This window comes from Pleuronectes platessa, chromosome 11 (assembly GCF_947347685.1).
Source record: "Pleuronectes platessa chromosome 11, fPlePla1.1, whole genome shotgun sequence".
NCBI lineage: Eukaryota > Metazoa > Chordata > Actinopteri > Pleuronectiformes > Pleuronectidae > Pleuronectes > Pleuronectes platessa.
Genome location: NC_070636.1, coordinates 16,586,481 through 16,614,080, shown reverse-complemented (window position 1 = coordinate 16,614,080; position 27,600 = coordinate 16,586,481). Strand labels below are relative to the sequence as shown.

General features: G+C 43.0%; 1 protein-coding gene across 2 annotated transcripts; it reads right to left on the bottom strand.

The window, feature by feature from the left end:
- Positions 1-7,372: 7,372 nt before the first annotated feature.
- otx2b (orthodenticle homeobox 2b) lies at positions 7,373-9,442 on the bottom strand. Of its 2 annotated transcripts, none has more exons than XM_053434852.1 (3): positions 9,342-9,442; positions 8,656-8,833; positions 7,373-7,996 (listed from the first exon to the last, which is right to left on the bottom strand). In XM_053434852.1, exons 1-3 carry the CDS (start codon positions 9,440-9,442, stop codon positions 7,373-7,375), a joined length of 903 nt encoding a protein of 300 aa, XP_053290827.1. The 2 variants fall into 2 exon arrangements, with proteins under 2 accessions (XP_053290827.1, XP_053290828.1); XM_053434853.1 differs by having other exon boundaries at positions 8,656-8,807; positions 9,346-9,442.
- Between the last annotated feature and the right edge of the window lie 18,158 nt (positions 9,443-27,600).

Here is a 27,600-nt window from a genome sequence, read left to right as displayed (position 1 = left end):
CTCTCAGTGATGCTTACAACCATCTAATCGGATATAATGATGATGATAATGCATTTAATTTCCCATCACCTTTATAGCTCCAATAGACACCTTATAATATATCATAGATCAACAATGTGTAGTATCTGATTAGGAGACACAAACACCAAACATCAATACCATAAGAATAGTTAAAAAGTATATTTACAAATACACACTGTTAAGTATTTAACCAATAAGAAAAGTTTCTGTGCTGCAAAAGTGCTGGAGTGCAGTTTCTGGAACTTCCGATGTTATGTTTTCAACTTTTGGGTTCAGAGGCGCTGTCAGTCTCATGTATTCAGGGCACGTTGGGTAGAGGCACACACTCGTGGGCCATGAATTCAAAGGGCTTAGCTTTCGTGCGATGACACCCTGGAAACAGTTCATTGATGTATAACACTCAATGAAATATTGAAATAGGCAAAAAGAAAAGAGGAGATTCTGCCTCTCATTTGCTTTTTTTTCCCCTTCCCCTGCGCACTGCAGCCTGACTAACTGTTGTCCATCTCGTGGTGTCGCTGTGTGTACGTGCATGAGTGTATGTGAGGGGGGGGGGGGGGGTCCTCTGAGCTCCAATCTGTTGGATACAGATAATTAATTTGAGGGTTTTTTTCATATAGGCCCGTGTCTCACAAGAGAGCCGGTGTTTGCAGGAGATCAAGAGATAGAGTGTTTGTCAGAAAGGTGTAAATGATGAGCGAGGCCTCCTCCCATGCACCTGATTTAATTGTGGTAATGACAGGTCTCATGAGCTCAGCGGCCGGCGGAGGAGGAGAGAAGTGGATATCGTTCCCAGGTAAACACCGCCGTGGCTCAGTTGGAACAGGGGAACCAGACGCACGAAATGTAGTCTGAACAAATGTCAAAGACAAATCAGACGGTGCTGGTGTTGTATGTCACTGGTGGTGGTGATTTCCCCGTCTTTCACAAATTAATTCTCTGACATTGCCGAATTCACGGGGCTGGGGGATTAATGTGAAATTAGTGCATTATGCTGCGGCACTACTTTTTCTCCTTTCAGACACACTGTTGTTTGATACACCGTGCAGCCTGTGGTGAGCAGACTTCGGGAAAAACGGAGAGAAATTGGCTGCGTTCACCATGAAGTCATTAAATTTGTAAGCTATTTGTGATCAAAAGGTGTTTTTCAGTCCATTAACTATGGAGTTTGATCAGGGCTTAACACGTGATGTCAAATGTCACTTGTTCCTGCTATTTCCCCCCAATTTCAGTTGAAAGTAAGTATTAAGCCAGTGGAGAATATCAAAAGCTTCCTGTGTAAAGGCTGTTAAATACCAACACTGAGGTTTTATTATGTGCTGTATTTTTTCCGCCTCTCGTGCGAGGCCTTAAAATCCTCACTTTGCTCCGACTCAGCTGGATTTCAGATGTAGGTTACGTGTAACGGGTTCTTCAGCTCAGACCACACGCTCTGATCTGAACCATGCAGAGAGTAAAAAACTAAATTCATATTTTCATTACAATAGAGAGTTTGGGGAATTATTGCGTTTTGACAAGAACTTGCATTCGACAGGATTTCTCTTCATTATATGCTATGCATATTTAAACGAAACCTCTGATACAATAATGACAACTAATCCAGATGTGACTCCACAAATATTGAGTTGCCAAAATGTGTTTTAACTCTGGGAGTTCCGCATTATAATTGACTTTGAGTCATCAGTTAGGGATAACTCATTTATCAGCCCTTTACTTTCTGCTCTGTGTGCGTGTGCGTGTGTGTGTGTGTGTGTGTGGGACATCAACACTAGGCCGATGCGTAATCCCCTGTGAAAATACTTCCATTTGTCTCATAAAGATATATGTTTTTTGTATTAATGACCAGGGAATATTTAATCCAAGGAGGTTGAAAGACCTGCGAGCTTAAAGTACTTACTAAATGTCACCATTTAAATGTTTTCACTACGTCGAGGAACACTTTGTTCCGTATTAATGATCATCCAACATATGTGTATTAACTCAGATGTGCTGTTTTGTTCTGACGTTTGCTTCCAAAAAAGCTGATTTATGGCTTTTGTCGCCGCCGTCATCATGAAACACAGACACTTGAGCAGAAATGTCCCTTTTAGTGGACAGCCTCTTTAGTCCTAACTAGGTGAGCTTTAACTAACTAGGTATTAACTCGACCCATAAGCATAGTAATAATGTGTTTTTGAACATATGCTGAGATCTGGTAAGCTTCTTATGGGTTTCTGGCTTTTTCCCCTGCCCCTCTGAATAGCTTAACAAAAATATGCCTCAGTAATGGATGGTGCTATCCTCATCCACTGCCCTCCTCCCACCTACTATAACTTGAAATAGGCCATCAAGTGGCTAATGAACTGATAAGCCCTCTGTGTCCTGTGGGGCTTATACGAACATCATAAGCCAAATGTTTAGGCATGTTTGGAGAGACAGTTTTTTAAAGAGCACTTATGTAGACAAAGGACCTGGCTGGAAAAAAGAAACTCTCACCAGTTGCCACAGTTTGAAAATGTCCCTTCATATGTGTGTGTGGGTGGAAAAAGCCATCCAGTCATGGGCCAGAAGCAATGACTCCCTGCAGGTTACAGAAGGAACCTGAAACATTTTGAGTTAATTTATTTTCTTAAGTTGGTTCCTCCTCCCTTGCCGCTGCAGGACAGACTGTGTGGCCCGTTCACTGCATCGGACCTTCAGCTCCAGTCAGGCCGCTGGTATCATTATCAGTTCTGGATCTCTGTAAATCCGTGGATTTGTGTGAGCAGTCTGAGAAATTAAAATAACATGCGTTTTACTGCGCTTATACTTCAAATCTCTTTAGATTTCATTTTTTAAAACATCTAAATCTGTTATTATGTGGGCTACACAAAACCCCTTATAATTTAATCTTTGACAAGATTATCAAATCATTGATGATGCCACTAACTTAAATAATTTCAGAAAATGTTGACTAAGCCTGGATAAGCATTTTCAAGGGGATACCGCTGGATTAGCTTAAAACATATTATTTATTTATATTTATTTTTTTCAGCACATTTTACCACATCATCATGATGTTATTGCTTTTATTTAGATTTTCAATACAATATTTCGCACTGAACCCACATGCATATGCTGTATATATAAATATAAAGCAGCCTGCATGCAGACCAACTACAAGCAACTAATCTTCATCCAAATGAAAGAATTGAGAGACTTGTTATTTACAAATTTAACAAACCGTCCCATATTACTGGGAGGTTTTTAGAATCTCTCCTTTGTCTTTCTGTCAATATTTTTGTTTGCCTTTTCATCACCAATACTCAGACGTATATGTTAATTTAAAGCTTCAATGATGTGTACAGGAAAAGTAGATTATAATATGATTTGAATTGCTTGGATTTGGGTGAAAACACCTGCTGGATTTTGCAGTGGAACCGTTACAGCCTTATTCTAATAACCACCAGCTCCAGTAATAGTCTGTTGATTTTGTTTGTGTGTGTGTGTGTGTGTGTGTGTGTGTGTGTGTGTGTGTGTGTGTGTGTGTGTTATTCTACAAATCAGACGTCTCTAAACCTGCTCATAGAAATTGTTCCTATCAGACCTGCAGTCTAAGTGAACCTCCAGCCTCTCGAATGCAGTCGTTGCGGCCTTCTGGACTCACGCAGGCGGATGAACTCGCGGTGCCTGTGACCGGGCGGACAGCGACCAGACCCGGGGACAGGGGCGCCAGGCGGCCCCGCTGTCTGACAACAACCAGGAGGGATTAAGGCCTTCCGCGTCTGTTGGTCCCATATGCTCCTCGACCCCGCAGCTCTGGCCTGGGACTTGATTAAAAACTCCCAGTGCATGGATGGAGTTTTATTGTGGAGGGCCGCGTGTTCTAATCCTTCTCGTGACTTGTGCACTTTGAAGACGCGAGGTTACGATAACACGCGGGACGAGGCCATTGTGTTTCACTTGATATTGGAGGTATCAGTGAGCAGTGATTAGGGACATGTTGGCGCATTGTTTAAAACTGAAACTCAAAGTGACAAGTGGTGTTTAACGGCGAGGGGCCACACAAATAGTTGTTGCAGCCCAGTTCTACTGACTTTGCATGTTTCTAAGTTGTGTTCATTTTTCATGGAGGTCTTGTAATCGATGGAAATGTCGTTCAATCATCCGGATTTATTTAGATAAAGATGATAAGGCCTTTTGTTGGATTCAAGGTGATGCCCGTCCCACTTTTTTTTTTTTATCTCCTCTTCTTCAAACTTCTCTCGTGGTTCTATCTTCTTCCTTCCTCGCATTTATCGCTGCTCCTCGGGGAGAGAGAAGAGTTGTGTCATCTCAAAGTGACCCTGCGAACACTTTTCCCACTCCTCCAGCATCAGTCTGGATGGATGGATGGAGGAATTGTTGACGCTGAGAGAGGAAGGAGACGCACCTCATGAATATTCAGGCCTGTGCGCGCCCCCATTGTCTCCAAGTTCAATTGTGTCATTGTTAATTCCCACAACGCTGCATGTGAACGCTGCTGAACTTGGCGTTGCGCTGCGCGACATTATTATCGATGCTCGATTATTATTTTAAAAAACGATATATTAACACAACTAATGCACGCGTCAGAACCTGAATATAAACAGCTATTCCTACTTCATCCTTGAATAAGTCATGGATATGGGCTATTGTATAATTAAGTCTTTCAATAACACACGCTCACACGCACACACACACACCTATTTTGTGTGTCCAGGCTGCAGGAGTGGAATCAAAGTCGCTCTTCTCTTTAACGCTTCGATTATTTCAAGCAACGCTTTTAATTAGTGCGCTCCTTTAGCGAGAGACTCCAATGAAAGAGAGATTATTGGCAATGTCAAGGATGCTAATTGAATGTTGGACTTCTAACAATTAGTCCACGGCAGAGCCATGTCGACTCATTAGGCGTCCCGGAGCCGCTCATGTCCTCACGTCTGACGGGTAGAGCTGGACCAGAGAGTTGGAGCGACCCAAGTAAATAAAGGCAACATAAAAAAAAGACTTCCTTTTTTAAAAGCAGCCTTTAACCTTCAAACTCCCTAATTTAATTTTTTAGGAGCCACAACATATGCGGTGCAGTGCAGTGTGGAGTTAAAACGATGCACCATTATGAGAAGTATACTTTTAGAAAAGATATTATAGGCAAAAAACTAATCATTTTATGTGTTTCAACGTCATATAAATACTTTAAACCCCATATCATAATTTTTAATGAACATTATAGAGTTCAGGTTCAGAAATACAGCACATGAAATTGCTTTATGCAGATATAGTGTTGAGTTTGTCCTTTTTTGGGATGCTATTTTTTTTATTTAAACCCAGACATGATAAGCTTCATTGACTATGATAAAAAAAAGATCAGCAAACATATTCATCAGTAGCATTTTTTTATTTAATTTAACTCTAATATTCATAAGGGTCTTAAGTTGTTTCTCCTTTCCTTGAATGCAGGCCTAACAACATATTATTAATGCTTTAGGATCCTCTATATTTTTCTTTAAAGTATTGCTGCCTATATACATGTTTTGTGTTATTATGAGATGAAATACTGGGCTTCATATTAAAAGGGCACACTTTGCTGATCATGTGAGGCTCGCAGGGACCACGCGGTGGCTTCTGAATGGGGCCACGCTGCTGCTGCGCCCCACACAAACCCCCGCCGGTGAAATATTGGGATTAACGTTTCTTGGAGGCCGCTGGATTAAACACTGTTTTTCTCCATGAGGCGCACATGCACCGTCTTTGTGTCTGAAAAAAAAGCTACACCGGAAACCAATGAGGGAGGTAAAGAAAACACCACAATGATTTTACAACCTGAGAAATTATGATTTAAAGAAAGATCCGGTTTTTTTTCGTTAATAGACACCAGACTCATATTTAAATATGTTTTAGATTATGATTCCTATCGATTAAGGTTATGAAAGTTGGAAGTAAGAAGTCAGTAGATTTGAGCAGATGTGATCTTAAGTTGATGTGTCTTGGAATAACTGCTGATGCATGAGGACACATTTACAACTTATTATATTCACTAAAATAGTGTTGGTCCAAATTATGCACAGCCATAAATGCACTGGAAAATATTGTAAATATGTAAAAGTCGATTTCTTAACCAACCAGCCCCAGCCCAAGACCAAATAATTAAATGTAGCTATTCCTTCTTTTTTTTAAATCTATAATATTGAGTCATATTATCATGTAATGTTGCAGTTTTTTGGAAAATGTCACCTTGTGATTTCTTCCCAAATTGTATTTCTATATATTGTAAAATAGGTCATTAAATATAAATATTCCCGGAACCCAAAGAAATCCAGTTTAAACAAACAAAACACAATTTTACGCACACACACACGCACGCAAAGATCGCTCCTCGATGAAAGAGTATAAGCTCACAGGACCTTTATTCATGTCTTTTCAGCGGTGAGGTCACACCATCTTTGGAGCCAATAAAGGATCCACAATCACCGTGCGTTCAGATCAATGGAGGGGAGCAAATGCGCAGCTCTCAGCAGCCGAGAGTCTTTTCCAGAATGGCTAACCCTGGATTATTACGACCACCGTGCGCCTGGAAAGTCTCGTCTCTCTTTTGTGATGCCGGTGATTTAACCATTAGCATCTTTTGTTGTTCAGAGGAGGAAAGGGGACAAAAAGTTAAAAATCTAATAAAATCACAGCAGAGAGTCTGATGCGAGGGGGGGGGGGGGGGGGGGGGGGGGGGCTCACAAATTGCATACAATACAACAGATCACAGTTTCGAAGGCTAGCACAGATAAAAAAAAAAACACATATGTACCATTTATATAAGACACACACTGATTGTCTCTTAGAAACTACATATTGATTCCTTATAAACACTTTTTTTTTCTTAAATAAAGTAGTGCATCCATGTCCACACGCCGTCCCCGTGTCCCTCTGCCCGCAGGGCGGCAAAGTGTAAGAAGCTGACGGGAGGGTCTGTCCATCCCGAGCTCTTCACCAGGTCACAGTGAACTGGAGTCGAGTTCTTGGACAAACATTAGTTCCGTGGCTGTGTTGTTCTTTTCTCTCTGTGCGCTCTCCTCAACAGGTGTTTTTACGCACAGAGGCACACACTGACAGACATGGATGAGGGGCTACAACCTGTGAATGAACGAGGAGGGGGTTGGGTGGGGGGGTCTCTTTGCCAGTGCTAAAATAAATTAAACCTCTCCTCTAGGAGGACCAAAGACCATCATGCCAACAACAAAAAAATAACGCGGAGGCCCCTAAGAGCCCGGCCTCGCCCGGCTCCCACTTCAACCAGTCTGGTGCGTTTTATTGAGGGATGGCAGCACTGTGTGTCTGATGTGATCGTCACTGTTTGTGCACTTTTTTGAACAGCTGATTGCTCTGTTCACAGGACCTGGAATTTCCACGAGGAAGTTTGATCCTTATAATCCAAGCAATCGGCATTGAAGTTCAGCTTCCACGACGCCGCCTGGTCCTTATAATCCAAGCAGTCTGCTGTGGAGTTGAAGCCCAGGCCGGATGTCCCGTAGCCCTGGGTGGAGAGGGACGCCGGGGACTGGTTCAGATGGCTTGTGACCGCGTTCGTGCTCATCGGGCTGAGCGTGGAGCCCGCGCCCGACAACTGGTGGTGCATGGGGGTGAGGTAAGAGCCGCAGTCCATGCCGCCGAAGTAGGACGTCGAGCCGGCGTAGCCCTGGCTGTAGCCCGAGGCCTGGGTGTAGGTCATGGGGTAGGACCTCTGCATGCAGGAGGAGGAGGTAGACAGGGGGTCTGAGAGCGGAGAGATGGACGCCGGGCTCCAGATGGACACCGGGGCGGTGGTGGTGGAGATGGCGGGGACTGTGGTGGTGCTAGTGGGGGGCGTGAACTGTCCACTGGCCCCGCTCTCTGAGCTCACTTCTCTGGTCGGGGAACTTTTCTTCTTGGCAGGTCGCACCTTGTTCTGGCCTCCGTTCTGCTGCTGCTGCTGCTGCTGGCGACACTTTGCCCGTCGGTTCTTAAACCAGACCTGATTAGAAAATAATTAAACATTATTTTACTATAAACAAATACACCCAGCTCCCCCCCCCCCACTCACTCTATACAACAGCAACATTTCGTCCAGTAATACCCCCTTTAAAATCGAAATGTCTGTTCTTATGTCTAAACAAACCGTGTGCAGAAAGAAACTGACTGAAATTTAATTTGTTAACAATCAACATCAAGTTGTTTCCAGACCTTTTTTCAAATTCAATTTTAGCATATTCTGGTACCAGTGGACTGATCCGTCTCATTTAATTGGCCGATTTCTCTACACAAAAATCTATCGCTAAGTTGAATTATCTCAGCCCACTGGCAGAAGTTTTCCACTTGATTTAAGGAAGACAAAATGCTGTAAGCTCCAGTCACGGCTTTAAATGAATGATTCCCGCAGCACAGTTATAAAATAGACTTTTGAGAAGTTTCACTCCAGTTTTTCTTTGTATTTATTTCTCTATGAGATATGGATTTACGTTTATAATCCAGCGTTTTAATGTACAAAATACTCTGTTAAATCAGACTCATTCAAAAATTAAATGAAGTTCAAGTTTCTGAGAAAAATAATTGCCCAGTCCTAGAATTTAGGATACATAAATAAGTTGGGATATTTTTCCGTTTTTTACTTGACAGATCACGTGGTTGTCTCACCTGTACTCTGGACTCAGGTAGATTGATTTTCAGTGCCACCTCTTCGCGCATGAATATGTCCGGATACCGAGTTTTTCCGAATAACGCCTCCAAAATGTCGAGCTGCGCGCGAGTAAAAGTAGTCCTTTCTCGCCTCTGCTTCCGCGGCGTTGCTGCAGGGAAAATAAAAAAAATGTTACTCATTTATTCATAAAAAAACCCTTAAGAGAGCAAGAACGATAAATTAAATAATCAAAGGCAGAGATGTAGCTCCCAGTATTTATTTTTGATGTGTGCGTAATTACGCACAAGTCCTTTGAGATGTAAACGCCCTTGGCAAATTGTAGCACTTGACATAGTTAAGAGTCTAATGGACCTAAAATTTGATGCAGTTGGAAGAAAAATCAAAGCAATTTGCCTGTAAATCACTCGGGAGGCCAATCTAAAAATATAAATCACACAGGATGATTTGGTCTTCACTCCAAGCTATGCGCATTCAAGTTTGGTGTAATTTCATGTGTTTGACTGATTGACCAAAAACATACTGACATCAATTACTTTTTTCTCTATCTTCCAAAATTCAGAAGTCATCATTAAATTCAAAGTTCTTGAAATAGCTGCTGGTTACACAATGTAACACATGCTTCATTATATTTTTAGCCTCAAGCAATTAAAACCCCGTCATATATTCTTTAGAAAGTGTGAACCCACCTGGATAGCCCACTGATGGATGTAAGAGGTCCATGCCAGACGTGGTTAAGCTGAGCCCATTGACTGTGTAAGGTGGTTGCTTTAGATACGACATCATGCTAATGTTTGTCTGAGGGCTGAAGTTGGAAAAAATCTTGAAAACTGATGAGCTTCCGAGGTGCACTTGGTGTTCTCTGTTCGCCGGGCAGTGGTCCGTGTTATACCGGACACCTGTTCCAAAATGAAGAGGAAGAAAAAGACATTGATCAGAATGTGACCTGCTAAAATAAAGACACTCAATATTTAGGTCTGCTAAAATGGCGCTGTGGCTAAATGAGCCCTCTCCTGTGCACCAACCACATCTCCAGCTGTCCTTATCGCTAACCGCGCCCCCTCCTCTAAAAGAAAAAACCCTGGAACTGCAACAAGTCACTGTAAAGTGTAAAGTTCAATTTAAGCCACTGCTTCCTGTTCACAATTTAACTTAATAAAGGAAGAACTAATATATGTATATGAGAAGCAAAGGCTCTTGAAATATAACTGAACAAATAAATGCACTCATTCAGCCTCCATTTCCAAGGCAGAAATGTTACATCTTTTTCACTGTGTTTTATTCTCTTTGGGCAAAACTTTTATACTTAATTTATCTAATACTTTAAATTTGGTATTTAAAAAAAATAATCATCCTTTAAACTTAAACAAGTAACCATTCAGATTATGAAAGAAGGAACAGAATTTTTGTTAAACGACTAAATTAATAATCTGCAGACCTAATTTCTTATTTAAGATGATAAACCTATTTTCATGAAGATACTACAAATTTTTTTTCAAAATAAGACTGACAATAATCATCAAGGCCATATAGTATAAGACAAAGATAATCAAACCAGAAAATATTTGATGCAGTTAAATTCCATAAAAAGATCACCTTCCTCATTGAACACTTGATTAGTTTTTTTATTCGGGTCCAAATCAACGTTGTAATGTTGATGAGTAAACGTGTGATCTGTGTCGCTTCAGCCTCACTGACACTCACCCGTTATGTCCCCACTGTGCGTCTTGATTAGTTGCACACTTTTTTTTTTTCAATATCCAACGGTTTTAACCCCCTCATCCCAATCTGTCACACGTTAAACACACGTATCCGTCTAACAGCCGCACACACCCGCTCAATAATAATTAGCCTGTCCCAGAATTGATTGTGATAAATGTTTTTGTTTTTTTTTCCCTCCTCTGTTGATGAATTAACGAGATAATCCGAGTGGCATCCAACTGGAGCTGCTGCTTGGTATCGACGAATTCTCATTGTAATTGTCTCTTCAATAATTTGTGCACGTTCGTGTGCGTGAATTGCTGCGATGTTATATATAAATATTTACTAGTCGGATATGTATTCTAGACTTTTTTTACTCTGTCAGAAAACAAATATTCGAAATGAAATTCTAAATCATGTTTAATTTAATCAAGCTAAACTCCCCAATTACGCGCAATCTGTCACCAGGCTCTGGAAAACACGAGTAAGCACATATTGAATATGACATGTTGGTTTATTACCCTGTGAATTATTAATCACTGGAAACAGAGCAGAGCCAACAGAGAGAGGAGAGAGGGCCTGAAACAGTTAGTTCTTCTCGAGAGTATTGAGGCCTGTAATAATGCTCTTTCTTTATTCCTGCAGTGCAGCTTTCAGGTTAACGCCTCCACAAGTATCCCTTTGTGTTGCTTTTGGTTTTCACAGCGAGGAGAAGTGTGTGGCAGATGAAGACAAAAAAAAAGAATCGGCTCCATTTTAGCTTGAAACTTCTCATGGACTCTGAGTCCTGTGATTCAGCCCGCAATAGTGTTTAAATGATCAAATATATGAGCTCCAGGAATTAGGAAAACTCCAATACTGAATACCAGAGACGCTCAACCAGAAGAAACTAGTGTATAAGTTGGTTTGTTTTCGCACCATTTACCTCTGTCAGACTCCTGTTGGTCTCAGAGGGCTTTAATTAGTGAAGAGACACACTTAGCTGTCTCTGTTTAAATAGAAATAAAATATTTAATTTTAAGGAATCATCAAATGCTTCTTGGTGCCTCTGAACACTTTGGAGCCTCCTCTGTGCCTTGTCTGTGTCAATTTCATTGTGCATTCTATTTCTGTAACAGTATCATAATTAAATGTTTCACCCACTTTTTTAAACATTGCAATATAATAAGATAAAATATACATTTATTTTAAAGTGTGACTTTATTATTCCTGTGATTTTCTATTGGCCAATCTTGTTTGTAGTTTTTATTTTAATGCAACACGAATGCTTATTGTATTTGTGTCTTATAATAATACTAATAATAACGATAATAATAATAATGATGGACGCAAAAGACTTACCCTGGTGTCGACGAGTGTAAAGTTCTTTGTCTTGTTGGTTTCCTCCAGGAGAAATAATAAAAGTCAGCACAGATCAACGACGTCCTGGCGAATAAAAGCGCACAAAAGCACCGAGGAGCAGAAGGAGCAGAAGGAGCAGGAGGAGCAGGAGGAGCAGGCGTTTTCACAGGCTGAACCACAGTGCGGAGGAAAGTTGTGCGTCGTGCGCCTGCATCAGGTTGTGAAGCGGTGCGGCGGCGGCGGAGGGATGGAGCAGGCTGCATGTACGCCTTTAGGATTTGTTGATGTGTTGTGCGTGAAGTGGTTTGACTTGGATTTTGTACAAAGTGTCAGCCAATGGGAGCCGCAGGACTGAGCTGAGGTCTGTCTCTCTGTCTCCGTCCCTCACACTGGTGGGGAGGACTTTTTTCCCTCCCCCCTCTCCCCCCCCCCCCCACTCTCTCTCTCTCTCTCTCTCTCTCTCTCTCTCTCTCTATCTGGGAAACAAATGTCTCCAGCTACTTTTTTTCTTCTCGACGCACAGACCTCAGCCAATGGCAGCTGACAGGGCGACTGACAACATCCCCATCCCACCGCAGAGAGAGTAATACGTATAAAAAGTGGATGACGAGAATTGGAGTTTACAGTCAGTTTTCACATCTTTTTTTTAAAATTTTTAATTTTATATCAAGCATCGATTTTATTCAACGGAAGCATTAAGCTGTGAGGTGTAAAGACCGGCTGGATGAGGAGGGGAATATATAATATATACTGGTATAAAAACTACCTCTGCTGAGAATTTATAAGTACACCAAAAATATGTTTAGTTATAAGAATTACGATTTAATAGACCATAACAAAAAAATGATGATGGGGATTATCAAAGGAACATTAAAGGAAATAAAACAATTTGAAATTTTTGCTATTTTATTTGTCATCTCAACAGGAATAACGTGAAACTTTTACTTTGTGAAGAGTGAGAGTATAGGATGAATAAAAAAAGGGAAGAAAAAGCCGGTTGGACTTAGCAGGACTCTGCTGCTCTGTCCTCTCACATTCCAGCGCGTCGCGGAGAAAGGGGGATTTAGAGCGACTTATTTCCTTAAAACTGTCCTCCCATTCACAGAGGCAGCCAGTGTGCTCCCACCAGCCCTGATGCGGGCCTGCATGCACCACGCACAAACCCCCAAATCACCCACAATGTGTACAGGGGAGTTCCGAGAGGGAGACACCGAGCAGCCGAGGACGCATGCACGGGCACCGGAGCTCCTCCATCATCCGGGGAGGATACACACAAGAAGGAGGAAACACAGACATGGGCTTGATGTGATGTGCAGCTGGTGACTTCTACTTATTTCTCCTGCAAGAGGAGAGAGGATAACAGACTTCTGTATGAAGGTAGGCCTGTTTTATATTGGATGGGAAGAAAGTGCAATTTTGTATGGGGTCTTGTGTTGTAATAATCTATTGATATAATAATAATAATAAAATAATTCTAATAAATAATTGCGATGCATTATTGTAATTGCATTGTTTCTTTTTGTGGAAGATCTACAAGCTGGACTGACTACACATCAGCCTCCTTCCTCTACGTCACTTGAAACCTGAACCTGCGTGCCCATCTCAAAATAATGTGCCGAGGGTTTTTGTCACGGTTTGGTAAATGTATCATCTTAAGAGGCTTTGTGGAACACCTACACACACACGCACGCAAGCACACACACACACACACACACACACACACACACACGCTTTGCACGGACACACCCGCTCACTTCAGACAGATTTGAATATTGATTTAGATTTATAAACACAGGCAGACCGTGGGTTTTATGTGACTCGTCATTTGCCCCTCTCTCTCTCTCTCCCTCTCTCTCTCTCTCTCTCTCTCTCTTTCTCTCCTTCACTTCTTCTCTCTCTTCATGGCTCGTGTGGAAGGCCAGAGTCAAAGGTGCGCTGTGACAGCTGCTGGGAAACACTGGCTTCCACTCCGACCTGCACGCACACACACACACACACACAAACACACCCACATGCACACACACTCACTCGCACACACTGATTTGCATACACTGCATCAACTCTTTACAAACTCACTGACGTGTCTTTTTTGACAGATTTCGATCAAATGAAGTTCGGATCATAAAGTTTGGATTTCTTTTCCAACCTGGGATCCAATGGAGGAGAGGAGCTGCAACACACCCAGGTATCTAAGTTTTGTTTATTTCATTTATTTATTTGAATCATATTTATTTCTGTTTACACCAAGATATTATTAGAATATTCTAAAAATGTTGGTTCAAGTGTCAGATATGACACATAGAGCATCTGTAAGTGTGTTGTGGATTTTTAATCATATTGCTGAGCTTACGGTTTAGTCCTCTCACTCCAGACTGCAAAAATCGTCCCATTTAACGCAGGATGAAAAGTATAAATGAAATTCAGCTTCTGCAGCCTATTATTTTACACGCGCACCTTTGGAGCTGCCTCCTCTGACTCCACAAGGACTTCTCTCACATCTGGAGACATCACACAAACAATCAGCCTGCTACGTAAAACACAATTTCCAACAGAGGAGAAAAAGTGAATATTTCCCCCCACGTCTAGCAGATGCGTGGTAATGCGCCTTTAACGCGAGACTTTCCGTGGAGAATGGTGACGTGTGATGCGGTTATCTGCGGGATCTGAGCGTTTCAATAGCTAAATAATTTATGAAAGAGTGGAGCCGGGCCCTCCGCGGGGACCGGGTATCTTTAAAAGGACGTTTAAAGGCAGAAGCAGTTAAACGCCTCTGGCTGCGCTCCGTCTGACTCGCGGCTAATTGACGACGAAGGCTTCTTCTTTCTTTCTTTCTTTCTTTTTTATCTCCGCCTCTGCTGCACTCGACCTGAGGCTGAGGATTTCTGCAGGCCTGCTCCAACCTGTGATTTCCTCCACTTAATGCGGAGCCTACACATGCTTTTCAAAAATCAAAGTGCCCAGGCCTGGATCTTTAACCCTTGTTTGATTTTCCCTGAAAAGGAATAAATCGCATGTCAGGACTGGATAATGAAATAGTCAGGCTGCCCTCTCCTCCTTTTCTGCTCTGCCTCTTATCCACACATAAAAAGAAAACAATATAAATTGAATGTGTATTTTATTTCTTAGTAAACAAATAAAAACAACAACCTGGGAATATAAACGTTGCCTCTTTTTGCAAAAAAACAACAAAAAAACAACAACAACCCCAAAACAAATCACATATCCTGTTTGTTTGAGTGATCTGAATTTAAAGATGCATATTTACATATTTATTTATATACATAAATGAGCAGGCAGTTTTCCTCTCCTCTTCTTCCTTCAATGTTTGATATCCGCATGGCCGAATCTGGGGAATGTGTTAGTGGATTTCATTCTGAGCTTTAGAAAAGAGAGATAGAAAAAAAAGGAATAAAATCCTTAGAGTATATTTATATAGAAATGTATATAGATAATATATATAGATAATCTGTAAATAGGTGTATTTAAAACCCAGGTGCAGCAGGAAGAGATTTTTCCTGCTGCACCTGGGTTTTAAATACACCTATTTACTTGTTGCGGTTTTACAGTAAACAAGCAAAAATTACCCTCAGATTATTTTATAGTAAATTTTATATATGTTAACTCTATTTATTGTCTTTTTGTTCTTATATCAAACAGATTACAAGTTATTATCATTTCAACTCTGAGCTGGAAAGTAAGTTGATTTTAGTTCTTAAGCTTCCTTTTAACAGGATTTTCAAAATATGAAAATTTAAAAACTGTTACACTATTTAGTTAAAAAATAAAATAAAAATACAATTCCTTATTATTAGATTTAGGGGTATGGGCACAGCTAAAAGTGGAGTTGATAAAATGGCTGGGGAAAGAGCCACAATAATTAACACAGTAATTATTGTAGAGTGGAACCGAGTGTGTGTGTGTGCGTGCGTGTGTGTGTGGTTGTGTATGTGTGCGTGTGTGTGTGTGTGTGTGTGTGTGTGTGAGTGAGAGAGATGAGCTGAAGTAGGATAATCACAAGCTGTATTTTAATTAGCCTGGCAGGTTTGATGGATATGTTGCTGCTGCTTCTGCTGGAAAAAAAAAATAGGTGCACTGCTTAGTGAGCAAGACGTCTAAACTGAGGGCTTCCCCCTGAACACGGTTCCCTTGTTGCACAGGAGCTAAACCTTTGTGTAGTGTAACATGTAAGTGACCCCAGAGGTCATCAAAACACATTCAGAGCGGCCCCCAGGGATCAATAGGGTCAGACCTCACTGAGTGTCTGTTTTGAGATAAGTTTTTCACTCTGCATCAGATTTCATCTCTATTCATTTAGATAAAGTTACATTTGTTTGCATGAAATCATGATACAAAATAATAATAAGTCTGTATTCAATTTCTCAGGTTGTGCTTTTATTATGAAAAGGTGTGCTGATCACGAAATTAAAACTGATCTCCCCATGAATTCAAATGTGGTGCCTCTCCGTAAATTCTGCGTGTGTGTGTTTGCCAAGTGTGCTCTTGCCATTAATATGACATGCCTTTTAATTAGTGCTATAATTGTTTGTGTTGTGTTTGTGCAGGAGTTTGCCAACAAACAAACGGATGCAATTAAACACACTCGCCCTCAGATCATCAATGAGGAGGCAAAGTGGAGACGGGCAGGAAACAGTCAAGGGCAAATGGAAGGCGGGAGAAGACTCTGCCGCCTCAAGGTTAAAACTTACTGACTCAAGTGTGTGAGGAGCTCATCTCCACACAATATGGATGCCTTTTGCCTCTTCTACACACACACACAGACACACACACACAGACACACACACAGACACACACACACACACAAACACACACACACACACTGTTTTCCCATTGTAAATTAAATTTGTATTTAAGTGTCATTGCTTTTGTCTCTGAAGTGATTAAAGATGATTTTTGCAAATAAAGACATCAGTTTTGAAAAGCTTCCCTCGGCTCTCCTTCCCTCACCTCACCTCGCCACCAGTAGCCTTCTCCTCTGTGTGCTGAGGTGTGTGCACGGCGTGGTAAAACCTGCCCTGCAGACTGGACCTCTCCCGTCTTCAAAGGAGGAAGGAACTCAATGTGGGGGGATTTGTTCAGGCTTATTTGGTAACCTAGGATTTGAATTGGATTTTGGAAGGCATTCATAACACATTTGAAAATGCTACATTGTGTGATTTTGTGTGTAATCCCCATAATACATTTTTAGAACTGGTCACAGCACTCGCACAACTGTGACTATTCATGATTTATCAAATGGTTGTCTTGTCTTGCCTCTCCGGGGGGGAGAGGTGTGTGTTGCTGTTGGAAGGGAGAGGCTGGTGGAGGGATGACTCGGACGTTTTAACCTTTCTCTCAACACGGTGTTGTTGATTTGACCTGAATCTGTGATAGGGTCAGTCGCCGTGCTTCCACAAGGATTCTCTCAGACCCCCCCCCCCCCCCAACAGCACTGGACCATTACAACCTCTAGTGGATTATACCTCTGGGAGGAGGGTCAGTGTACATTCTCTCTCACACACAAACACACACACACACACACACACACACACACACACACACACACACACACACACACACACACACACACACACACACACACACACACTCTCTCTTTAGGTAAAGTTTATGTAAGTGTGTGTTTTAGCTGTTTTAATGTCTTAATCAAGCCCTTTAAAATCCTTCATACTATGTTTAAGCAGAACATTTAATTGTTTGATCATTTCCTTTGTGAAAGTATTATAAGTCATATTCAAAACATATTTAAGTGATATGTTTTTTCTACAATTTAGTTCATTGCTTTATTAAAATATTATTGAAAAAACATCTTGTCTCTTTCCCTTGTCAAAACATCCAAAGCCCACAGTTAAAAAGAGGAAGATATTAAACATTTAAAAAGTTCTATACACAAGATATTATTCGATCTTCACTGAAAAGTCCATCCTCTTCACTGTTTCCACGTCACATTGGTAGAAACCAGTCGATGCTCCCACATTTATATTTCATCGCCCCGCTCAGTAACGTTTGGGCCCTTCCTAACCATACACATAACAACTATGGTGTCTCCCTTGCGTGCAGACGTTTTCTCATCTTCTGGTTTTCATCACTCCTGTGCAGTACCATAGTCCATGCTTTTCTATGCAAGGTCCATCGTGATGTCATAAAGTCTTTACCTCAGATTTAAGGTGTGGTGACACAGATAAATATTTCCACTTATGGCAAATTTGAAAACTAGAATTTGAAAACAGCCTTCCAGTGTCAACATCTCTAGTGACGGTAGAACCTTTTAGCAAATTAACAATAAGCCAAAACCTATTGTGGAGCAAAGAAGTTCCTTTAAATATTATGTCCCTCTTAGTCATCAAAATAAGTTGTGTGTGTGTTTACAAAACCAATAATTGCTGATGCAGATGCCAAAAGAGTCACTGTGAAGCATTTTCACTGGAGACAGTAATGAGAACTTTGAAAGAAAATTTTCTTGCCCAACATTGTCCATCATATCGGTTGTTCCGTCGATAGTTTTCTTGTCTGGTACATGTTACTCTCCCGCCTTAGCTCGATAAGAGCAAAAGCAATGGTGTGTGTGTGTGTGTGTGTAAAAAAACAGTGTTTGTGCCCTGTCCAAAGCCCACTTTGCTTTGAATGACACTTTGGCGGTGCCACCAGCTCCCCACTCCCGACTTCTCAAGCGTACCCCCTGTTAGTGCCAACTCTGCCAATCCCTCTTATGTCTTTAATATCTCTCTTTGGGCCCTTGGGTTTTGCCAGTGAAGGCTCCCCAGTGACAGTTGGACATCGCCGTCACATTTGGGAGACAGCGGCGGGTGTTTGTAGCGTTCCCAGCCCCGGGCCTGTGGGGAATCTGTGATGGCTCGCCTGTCAGCCGGCCCCTCCCCTGTAATTAGGAGAGTAAACACAGTGCCTGGCTCAGCTTTTTTTTTGGGGGGGGGGAGACAAGTAGGAGGGAGCGGAGGAGGAGGGGACCGTCCGGCCCCTGTCCTACTGCTGCTTGAGCTGTCCAGGAGCAGCTTTGGACTGACAAGAGTGTGATGTGGACGCCGTCACCTCTCCGCGGAGGACAGGTCTGTCTATTCTGATCATGTGATGAGAAGCATCACGTTTCTATTGGTGCCTCGTGGAGGATCAAATAATCACTGTGGAGGTTTTTCGTTGAACCGAACCTTCGTAGAAAAAAATCAAAGATCACTCGAGATAATCTGAGAGCTTTTCACAGCACAGTACAGTGATGAGTTTCCTTCAAGGTATTTCATGCACATTTTCACCAGTAGTGCACTCTTGCTGAACTCCAGCAGACAGTGTATAATGCACCAGCCCTAAGCCTCCGTCCCTCCTCTCTTCACCTCTCTCCTGGTTGCTGGGGGGACTGGTCAGCAGCTGGAGGAATGTGCTGTGGCCTGGAGTTGTAGCCTTATAGTTTGGGACCGGCTCAGGGGGAGCGCCGTCCTTGCCCGGCCCCAGCCACTCCGCTCTGCCCAGGCAGGGAGGCTGGCTGCGGGAATGCCGAGACCAGGAGGGGAGGAATTTCACTGGAGGACCTGCCAGAGAAATGCCATGCGGCGAGCGATAAAGAGAGAAACCTAGACAGACAGACAGAGAGAGAGAGAGTGGGAGAGAGAAAAGGGAGATCTCAGCCAATTGAAATGCAGCCTGTCAGTGTCATTTTTGGTTCTGTAGGATGCTCACTGATGATGGGCCAGTTGCTGAACGAGCTGGTTGCCACACAGACACGGTGGCACCACATCTGACTCAGATCTCTCTCAGATGGCGTGGGGGTTCAGTGGGCGGAACAGAGGTAGCCTAAACAATTTATGAGTCGGAGCGTTTCGAAATGATTTAGTTTAGTCCTTTTTTGCAGTTTGAGTCCAGATCATCCATCTGTAATAACCATCTGTCCCTCTAATACACGAGCATGATCACATGCACTTGTTTTTGTGTAAGTACATTTTAAATCAGATGGTGTGCATCAGTGTGTGCATTAGGCGGACAGGGAGCGTACAAAGGGCGGGGGGGTGCCTGAAGGCCCGGTGTACTTGCCAAAGTCTTTACGGCGCCCAGAGAGCCATGCTGCAGCATCATGGTCCACAGCATGGAAAGACATGGGGCAGATGGGTGCAGTGTAGCAGCACAACCTCCCCCTTCTCCTCCAAAATGTGAGGCAGCAGTGGTGGGAATGGCACAGTGTGAGAGGGAGCCCGGGTTCATGGTTGAAACAGAAAAGCTGTTGGAGGGGCATTTGGGGGCTGGGAGGGAGTGGGGGCTGAAAGCTTGTGGTGGGGGCTTTGGAGAAGCTGCTGGTGGGGCAGGGATCCTGCAATGGAGAGGGAGAGCCAGTCCCCCTGTCACATCCCTTTGAAATCCAAGTGCAGGGGCACGAGCCCAGGGAGGAGTGGCAGCGTGGCCCAGCGCCTGGGCAGACAGGCAGTCACCGCACTGGGCCACGGTCCAGCTCGCCTGGCCGGGCCCCTTCTAACCTCAGCCCACCCCGTCTGGCCCGGGCTTACGGGAGTCAGGCAGCCGACCCCCAGTGGACAGGCTGGAGCCCTGCACTACGGCGTCCCACCGCAGAGCCTCTGCTGGGATGGAAACAGCGGCAGCATCCACCGGGGGGGGGAAGGGAGGGGGGGGTGGGCAGGTGGGGGAGGACTTCCGCAGCCTCGCAGCTCCTCCTGCACCCAGGCCTCTGGATGGGGGCCCAGTAGAGTCTGCTGCTGATGATAACCCCCACCCCACCGCCAGACCGTTCTGCCTTCAGGGCCTGCACCGGTCGGCACATCCCCATGGCAACAGTGGCAGGGCCGTCCACACAATGTGAGTGGGCAACGAGCCAAGTGCTGCCAAATCGGGAGGAGAAGGAGAGACATTTTGGGAGAACGCTTTTCACCTTTATTTTGTCCCTGGGTAATTGTATTTTTGGCTCCAGCGATCTCACATCAGGGACTTGCTCAGCATCTGTTATTTGAGCGGTGGTCAGTAGCAGAGACCGAGACGGTCGCACTTTCCTTTGTGAGGTTCTCCAGCGCTGCTTCTTAAATTCTCCCACCTCGCCACAGGCTGTTAATTTAAACTTGTCAGTTTCTTGACGACAACGCCAGTCTCTTATAAAAACAAGACCTTCGGGTGAAATTGACCCGATACATTCAGACGCGTTCGCTGTGTGTTTAAAGAGACCTTGTTCCAGCAATATTAAGCCTGCGTAAACACAAGTAGTTCAATGACATTCACAGCAGCCACCTAAAGTTGATTCCCCACCCACTCTAAGCCACTGGGAAGATACTGTATAAGTGGTTGGGTGGTGTTTACTGAAAGTGGATATCTGCTGTTTGTTTTGTTGTTCTGCTTCCCTACCGTAAACACTGCATAGATTTCCTTGAGTGGTGTTTGAAACGTGTGTGTTTGTGTGTGTGTGCGCCATGTGTTATATTTGCTGATAACAGGATTTACTCAAATTGCGAATCACCAGTTGAGAAAGGTTAATTGTCAGTGCATTTGGTAGAATGGCTACATGCAATAATTATTAGTCTAAGTTGCTTTATTATTTAGGGACGCTAATTAGGCATTAACTGTGGTCTCTTCTTTGGATCACCACTTCAAATGCATGTCAAATTGCATTAGGTTCACTTTGACATCTATCAAGCTAAAGGAATGCTGTTTTGAAGATGTCCTTACTGTGTTTATTGTTGTGAAATCGATCTGTTCTTGTGGTATTGATCAGAAAATTAGCCGAGGGATTTTCTAGGAATTGCTTAATGGAGTGCATCCTCATTTTATCCGCTGTGAGGACAATGCAGTTTATGTTTGTGGGTCTATTTGTTTCTTCTTGGGCCGCCGGCGGTTTTAGGGGTTTGGTAATTTAAGCTTACGTTAAGAAGGATTTTTGATACACGCACAAAAACAGAGATTTGAAGTGTTTTCCCAGATCACGGCAGTTATTACTCCTCTCAGAAGCACAAGTCTTGGCTCATGTGCCACTCATGTGGATGAGGCTGGTGTGAATCTGGCATTAAGGTGAGGTGCAAAGTGACAAGGGAAGAAAGCAAGAGATCAAGGCATGACTGCCAGTGCATGTCATTGCCCTGCACTCTCATCAAATAGCCCCGTGCTGCTTTATGTTGCTGCCCAGACGCAAATTAATTTGGATGCTTGGAAAGACTGCGGAGCCCAGGACTCATCTCTGCCCTTTAAAAAAAGAAAAGACACCAGTGGAGAGCACTCTTCCAACAGGGAGGAGGCAGGGGCCGAGAGAGGGGCTTTTGATGGACTTCAGCAGAGGGCAACACCAGCGTCTGGAATAAGATGGGAGGGTACAGAGGACACGGTTGAATGTGCTTGTCCTGCTATGATGACAAGATGGCTCAGCCACCACTGTGCCAGCGGCCTCCCTCTGCCTTTCCTCCCCTCCCTCCCCCTGGTACTCCCCCCCGAGGACACCAGTGAAGTAGTAGGGAGTACGGAGGGACCAGGGAGGCGGAGGGTGAGGAGTACTGACGGTTAGCCACCGTTTAATCTTCTCCTTGGCTCACTGCAGATTCTTTCACTACATGCCCCACTCCCTCTTCTCCCCAAATCTGTACCTGCTCATCCCTGGGCCTGCTTTACAGGGGGGCTCTTGATCAGTGAGGTGATGGAGAATGGCCCTCGTCACACACTCCAAATAGGATCGGATTGCCTGGGAGTAAAAGGTGAGAGCTTCATGGAGCTTGGTAAAAATAGAGGAGGTATTGGTGGTGGGTGAGTGTGTGTGTGTGTGTCTGTTGGGAGGGGTGGGGGGCTCCAGCAACCAGACACCAAGAAGATACAGATACAGATACCAAGAAATGAGCTCTGTTTGAGCTGGAGTTTCCAGGGCTTGGAGGTGTTAGAGTGGTTTGTGCTGGTGCAGAACAACCAAGAAATCCCTCTCCTTGTGCGCCGGTAAAGGGGGTTGGCCGTAAGAGGGGAGGGGGGGGGGGGGGGGGGGGGGTGAGGCAGAGGTCTTGTTCTCCACTGGTATGTCGTTGGCATGTCGTTAGCCTCCCAGGGCTCAGGGGAAAAGAATCAGGCTTCTGTGTGTGCTTAAAACCCAGGGTTCGTTTGTAAGGTGCCTGCGGAGAGCTGGCCCCCCTGGTGGAGGACGAGGTGACAAAACAGCAGCTTGCTGGCTGGAGGAGGGATGGACACTGGAGCAAAGGGTTAAATAAAAACACATGCTGGGTCACAGAGCACCCCCCCCCCCTGGGTTCACTATTATACAGTCAAGTGGCTCAAATGAAGTGTTTCAGTATTCTCTGATGCTTCACTTTAACCCAATAATCCTGACTGGTGATCTTGTCTTATTTTGGATCAGTAGTGAAAGAGTTTTCAGGTCTTTTACTTAAACAAAAGTAACAATACCACACTATAAAGAATCCTGTGTTCTAAGTCTTGTGCCTTAAAGTTTACTTACATAGCGGTACAGAGAATTATAAGAAAAATTACTTTTAGTTTTAAATATATAGCAACACACTGCAGTCCATTGGCATAGCACACAGACTTGAAATGTGGAGACAACTAGAGTGTACTGTATGCAGATGTCTATGGAAGAGTATTAGGGCCAGGCTTCATTAGAGATTAGTTATTTTGTTTCCATTTTAAGCATAAAGCCGAAATGTTAAGAATAAAGGCAAAATCTCGAGGTCAAAGTCAAACTAACTGGTGAAATTGTTGCCTGCTTTTAGCACATAGACACAATGTGGTGTTCAGACGGTGAATTTGCACAAGCTTGGAAATACGGCACTGTACTTCCTTGACATTTCAGCCTTATTCTTAAATTGCAAAAAATATCATCCTCTGATTTACTTTGACTTTATTCTCCACATTGCAACTTTACTCTTAATATTTAGACTTTTCTCAAAATGCAAAAGGAAAGAACATTCTCCTCCTTGATATGCTATGCCCCTTAATACTCTTCCATACAGGGTCAAAAGTGTAAAACTGCAAACTTTTCGTCTATTTTCAGTGGGAGCTTTGTGTCAGACTATTTCTTGGCCGGGAGTGTAAGCTGCTGCAAACCAGTGAATTTTAAACTTTAATTATTTGATCAGTTTAGATGAAGTAGATACAATGTGTTAAATTAGTGGACAGATTTGACCTTTGGATGGAGCGTAGTTGTTATTTCCTTATTGTTCCTAGTCCTTGGACTCAAATAATCCAAGTGTCTGATGACTGCAGCTTACTATTTACCTCACAAACATGAAATTTGTATAAATCTTCTTCATCTAATTCTACACCAGAAAGCAAATAAGTGTATTTCCCCAAATGCTCAAATGTTCCTTTTTGAGGCATCAAATGTTTGTATTCAAGTAAAGTAAATGATACTCAATTTGTTTTTTGTGTTTTGCATATGGCAAAATGAAAATCAATGATTCCCCAACTACATGCAATAAAGTTAATGCTACAGTAAGTGTCCTTTGTGTCAACTCTGTATTCATTACAGTAATAACTGGATAATTTACAGAGTCAATAAAACGATTGAAACAGACTAAAAATGTATGTTTACCACCTTTATACAATAATAGTTGGTGAAAAGGGAATAAATGTGACTTTACAGTTTGAAAGTGGTCGTGTTAATGAGACTGGAGCTGCAGAGCGGCGGGGAAAACTGGGCAGCGAGCGGCAGAACAAGAGGTTGGTAACTCTTGCTCAGTCTTGTGATCAAACACCGGTTGGTGACACTACAAACTTCTATCCCCTCTTTTCAGCATTTCTCCTTTCCAACCCCCTTCTTTTCTACAGTAGTAATGCCCCCTTGCTATTTTTCTACATCTTATCCCTTTTAATTAGAAAGCAAATTCTGCAGCCTGGAGAGACCTAATCCCCGACTGCCCAACAATGCACTGGGTGGCTTTGAACAGCCGACCTGCAACCCTCAACCCCCAGTGCCTCAAATTCCCTCCACACTGCTGGACCTTCAGTCAGGGCTGGGGGGGGGGGAGGGGGCCCTTTTTCCCTCCTCTGAACATTATTACTTAAGGATACATGTGCCGCAGCGTTTGCAGAAGCACATATTTGCATTTTCGGAGCGTTAACAGTAATTAACAACTAAGTGACACGTGACAGAATTGATACAAGTGTATGCCAACTCGGCCTATATCTCCCCGGCAAGAGACGTAGCCCCGGCTGATTTGCATATATATTAATGTCTCGTATTGTATAGATTAGATCCCATTAGTTGTGGTTATTCTGGTAGAAGGTGCAGAGACTAGGATGCTGAAAGTCCCGTTATTATGTTAAAATCATGTCTAAATTGTTGGAGGGCGAGGAAAGAGAAGGGGGTTATGGCACTGACGCAAGGTTAAGGATGATTATACACCCTGACCCTCCTGACAATGGACTAGATTAGATTCTAAAAGCCCCAAAAAGCAGAAGGCCCTCTCTAAAATGGAACTCCATTAGCCGTCTGTGCATTTACACTGCGTCTATCTAAAATGAGCAGCTTTCATTTCTTAATAAAAGTATATCTAGATGGAGCGCACAGTCGGCTGAAATTAAATTGTGGCTTCATTCCTGGCTCCGAGTGCCTCACATCCAGCCTGGCGGTTAACGCAGGGCCAAAGTGATCATTTACTGAGCTGTTTGTCGGGGGAATTATGAAGCTGTCAGTGTCTGCTGTGGTGCCATCCGTGGAAAGAGAGGTCATCTGATAGCGCCGATGATGAGAGAGAGGAGGAGAAGGAAGTCGGGTGCACAGACGCCGACAATGGCAACAGTTTAATCTACTGATTGCTGCTCTTGATTTACAAGACAGAGTCGGAGCGCTGGAAAGTTAGAAGTCGGGTCTTGGTGCTGCACTGCCTCCAGTGGCCAAAGTTTTGCCCCACCCATGTGCACTTTCTTCAGGATGATAGAAGATAGATCACAGTTTAAATGCTAAATATCAAGTCAAGAAGATGATGTTGTTAATGCACCTTTTGTAAACAAGGTTATATTTTCATTTAGTTTGTTAACAGGTTTATGCAAAAACGACTGAATTGTTTTTTCTTGACGCTTGATGGAAGTTTAATTGAAAGAAAATAACTTTTTGAGGGGATTCGATGAAGGGGCTTGATGCAGGATATTTTAATCCACCTGTCAGTTTTTCAAAAATTTGTATGAATATATCAAGTAATTACATTTACATCTTTATCTATAAAAACACGTTAAGAGGGCTATTATATATGAACAGGTGAAATAAGGCATGTATCTGGATAATGATGTGTTATTTGTGAATCAAGTATTTTTAGGGGGGGAATATTTATTAAGTTAAGACAAATTCTTTTCATCCTTTCATATCAGGGAACATATATCTTGCCATGTTTATTTTTGAGTTGTTTGCAGAAAACATCAGTTTACATGGTTTATATGAATCTGAATACATGTATCTGGCAATCTGCCTTGGTGCAGTATCAGTTTTCTTGTTGGCAATCATCAGGGTCAACGAGTCATTTACTGTTTGATTTGCGTTTCTAGGGGACATTATTTCCACCATTATGGCTTCTCTAATCTAATTTGAGCAGTCGATCAGAAAACTAGGCTGTGATTTGAAACAGCAGGTTAACTGAAGTCAACAGCTCCTTTCAGCTCTGAAGCGTTTTAATGTCTTTCAGTCCATTGTTTGGTATCACAGCCCAGAACTTTATGTTTTCATACATTAATAAACGGTCAGTGTGATGTTTATCACTTGTTTCTTGCTATTTGACTAGAGTTTACTTGATGTACTTGCTTTTTAATTGCTTTATCGCCTGATAATAAACAATATAATGTGCTGTTTATGATTCGTCTTCCATTGGGTAAAATATAAAAAAATACTGGGATAGGCCATTATGTTCAAATCCATCACTGCATTTAAAATGTGTTAAAAATTACTTTGAAATGTTGCGCTAAGTGCAAATTTGAATACACAACTGTAGATATTTCAGTTGTTTTTGGGGTGAAACTAAATTTATAGACGTGTAGCAGAACACGTGTAATGGAGCGACGAGTACTCTACATGTGAACATTAACGAATCATTGTTTGTCCGAGAGCAAAGTGAAGAAGGGCCTTTTAGTTGAAACTCCTGCCTTCTTGAAATGAGAGAGATGAAAGAAAACCTCTGTCATGAAAGAATGAATTGGATCTGTGTGGATAGGGCTCCATAATTTGCAGGCTGCGTTCTTCATCGCTGCGTCTCTTCTTCATTTTCGGTCTCTCAGATCCGTCACCTCTCCGCTCCCGCTGTAACAATGTTGTCTTAAAGGAATTCAAACAGAGTTGTATTGACATAATGAATGATCTTTCAAAGGAAACACTGATTACATGAAATAACTTCATTTAGCTTCTGCATTAATCATTGCTCGACTAATTAACATTAATAGAGATGCCCTAAGCAGGGATAGTGCTCCGTGTGTGTGTGTGTGTGTGTGTGTGTGCAGGAAGACGAGGGCATTCTCCCACTTCTATTTACTTAAGGCTCCCGTCTCAATTAGTTACTCGCGCTGTCACTCTGTCTGTCACTTCCTGGTGTGTCAGGAGGATACAGCTGTGGAGTGGGCCGCCTGGATGAACAAACAAAAAAGTCTTAGCACGAACATTCAGCAGCAGAGAGCGTGGGTCACACTCTCTGCCTAAGGCCACCATATTCCTTTCCTACTCAAGGGTTCAATTTTCAGAAAGCTACTTAGGTATTATTCTAATCCCTCCCCAGCTTTTTTCTTTACCTCCCTAGGCCAAAATCTCAGGTTACCATTTTGGACACTTGATCGGTGCTGAAGTTTGGAGCTGCACTTACCGGTTGAGTTTGCTACAACACCGTGTGTGGCACAAGATGCCAACAATGGCCGCTCTTTCTCCTCCACTGGGTCTTCAACTGTCACAGCGAGCGACTGTGTCAAATCTACGGCGTCGCGGCATC